General features: G+C 61.3%; 1 protein-coding gene and 1 non-coding gene across 2 annotated transcripts; one reads left to right on the forward strand and one right to left on the reverse strand.

Annotated features, from left to right (window-relative positions):
• Positions 1-7: 7 nt before the first annotated feature.
• LOC113204303 (fibrous sheath CABYR-binding protein-like) lies at positions 8-2,357 on the reverse strand (the record flags this gene model as incomplete). Its single annotated transcript, XM_052276590.1, is given in 3 exon segments — positions 8-1,771; positions 1,855-1,994; positions 2,182-2,357. Coding segments are annotated over 3 exon segments (2,039 nt in total), but the record flags the coding sequence as incomplete, so codon positions are not given.
• Trnar-ucu (transfer RNA arginine (anticodon UCU)) lies at positions 2,060-2,132 on the forward strand. Its single transcript has one exon. It is a non-coding gene; the product is annotated as a tRNA-Arg (tRNA).
• Positions 2,358-2,719: the final 362 nt, after the last annotated feature.

Here is a 2,719-nt window from a genome sequence, read left to right on the forward strand (position 1 = left end):
CCGCTTGATATTGAAGCATACAGAAGGTGCTGCTGAGTTCCTAGCATCTTACATGTCCAGAGCAGGTGACGGAAGGCACAATGGCACGGACCTGAATGGTGTCCTGTAGCCGTCTGAAAGCTTGCGGGTCCTGGTCCGAGGGACCACCGAGGCTATGGTGTTGATTGGAATGATGTCGGGGACCGCGAGCTGGAGCCCAGGCCTGGAGGATCTGACCCACGGCTTCCGCAGTCTCTGAGCTGGCGGCTGGCTTTGGGGATGTTCGATGGCTTCGGTTTTCTTTTTGGCGGCGTCGCTTTCCTTCCGAGGATTATTTTGTGGACAACCGGAATCTTGATTTCTCGCAGCCCAACAAGTGATGCGCACCAGGGGCTGCTCCTCCTGCTCTGTGGTTTCTGGGTCATCCACCCGCGGTGCTGCATCCTTGGGCCACTCCTGTTCGGTCGGGGCCAACTCCTTCACCAGGTTCTCGTCGAAAGAGACGCGTTTGTTGGTTTTAGCCGGTGGTGCGTCTGGCTTCTTGAGCACCGGCACCAAAGGCCAATGCCGTGGTTGTGGCCGCGGAGTGGACCTTGTCGGCAAGGAACGGACTGTGGGACTGCCCTGGGCCAGGTTGTATCGTGGTAGGGAAATCGCGTTGCCGGGCTGTTTGGATGCCTCGATTTTGTGAGAAGCGGGAATTCCCTGTGCGTTCGGATGCAGGTGTAGCTCATTGTGTTCTGAAAGAAGGTGTGGCGACTCCTGCACTGGGGTAGCAAGGACCGTAGCCTCATGGGCCGAATGAAGGGCTGCCTCGTTCGCAGGGGATGGAGGGACGGGGGCCTCCTGGAATGGGCCCGAGGGTGTCTGTGTGTCTGGGGGCGGGGAACTCTCCCCCCGCAGCTGCCTGGCCGCAGCCTGCACAATGGCGACGGACTGCAGCTGCAGCAGCTCCTCGTTGGCGCCCAACCAGAACGGGGTGCTCGGTGGTGTTGGCGGCGGCGGAGTGGAGGGCAGCTGGGGCGTTTTGCCCCTCGCGAACACGGCCTTGCTGCTGCTCGGCTCCCCGCCCGCCTCTCCCCCGCTCCCGAACACGATCTGGCACTCGTCTTCCGTTGGACGGTGCATCGCGTGGGCGCCCTCGGTTTTGATCTCTGGTGTCGCCCGGACTGTTCTGGGGGGCGAGTCGGGCAGCGGGGTGCATTCCACCTCGCCGGTGGACGCAGGCTCATCTGCAGATTGCTGCAGCATCGGCGCAGGAAGAGAATCGCTCTGAGCAGAATCACCCGCCTTGACTTCAACGTGAAGAAGTGGGTCTGTATCCACTACACCCTGGGGCGTAAAGTACTCGTGCCACGTGGGACTCGAAATGGGCGAGTTTGTCGGCGTCGACGGCTCTGAGGTGTTTGTGGCCGAAGGTGTTAGCTCGGCCGTGGGGGGTGGGGCGATACTTAGGCTCAGGTTCACTCGCCGTGCGAGCCGTGGAGTGGTCTGGACGCCCACCTCCGTCGTCTTGCCCTTCTCCGCGTCCGTCTCCTGCACGATCACCCCCCTCTTCTTGCCCACCGCGGTGGCGTCCACCTCGTCAGCTCCGCCCTCGTCAACCTGGAAGACGCTTGTCCTCTCGTCAACCTCCGTGCTCGAGCTGGTCGGGCTGGCCATCCTGGTGACTTTCTTGGAGTCCTTCTTGGACCGCGCCGGCGCGCGTCCCCGTCGTTGCGCTCTTCGGGTGTCCTTCGGACCCGGCACCGTCCCGACTCGCAGGACGATTGGTGAATTGCATCGCGCTTCACTGTCAACAAGAAAGAGCCTTTGAAGTAAAACAACGTGTTTGTTTCGCTCGCTGTCAGTGAAGAGTAAGCTGCCATCTCGTACCACGTCCTCACGAGGAGCTCCGAGGTCCGCGCCATCTCGAGCAGCTGATCCGAAGGCACGCCGTTGTCTGGGACGGCTTCCACGCGACCGGACGAGGATCTTACCTGCCAGCGCACCTGGGACAGGTAGCCGGGCACCTCCTGAGGGGAAGAGACAGAAGCGGTCGAGTGAGACAGTACGCGCATCACTGAGCCAGGTATAACAAGTCCCTGTGGCGCAGAGGATAGCGCGTTGGACTTCTAATCCAAAGGTCGTGGGTTCGATCCCCACCAGGGATGCTTTTTGTTCCATTTTCTCCCCTCACAGTTTTCAGCAGCAAAAACGTACCCTGTCGTGGTCGCTGCTCCAGTAGAAGGCGTCAACGGGGACGTGTTCCAGGAGTCCATCCAGGATGCCACGGACGCCGACGTCGTCGACGATGACCTCCTGTGGGAAGTTCATCGGCCACGGCGACTGCCCCCAGAGACGGCGTGGTAGCCGGGGGAAGCCCTCGCCCACCACAGCTGCAACAAGTCAGACACAGAGGGTGTATTGCGAGCAAAATATGTCGTGTCGGGTTTTTGTGGGCGCGGCATCGTTGTCGTACTCGGCGATCCAGTAGTGCGCACGTCCTTCCCCTTGGCGGCGTGCCCGTGTTCCCAGGCGGCAGGTCGGCCCCGCCCCGCCCCCAAGTCGTAATTGAATGACGAGGCACGCGTTTTGCCCGAGCTAGAGCGAGCTCACTTTTCCTCGAAGGCGGTCCAAACGTATTAACATTGATTAGCATCGTTATTACACATCTACTGGTATCGGAAGCGGATAACTGGTCGGGTCGGGCCGGGGGTCGTGATGTGCCGCCACGCCGCGCCGCGCCCCACTCGCCCCC

The sequence above is a fragment of the Frankliniella occidentalis genome, unplaced genomic scaffold (genome assembly GCF_000697945.3).
Source record: "Frankliniella occidentalis isolate FOCC.00 unplaced genomic scaffold, Focc_3.1 Scaffold3552, whole genome shotgun sequence".
NCBI lineage: Eukaryota > Metazoa > Arthropoda > Insecta > Thysanoptera > Thripidae > Frankliniella > Frankliniella occidentalis.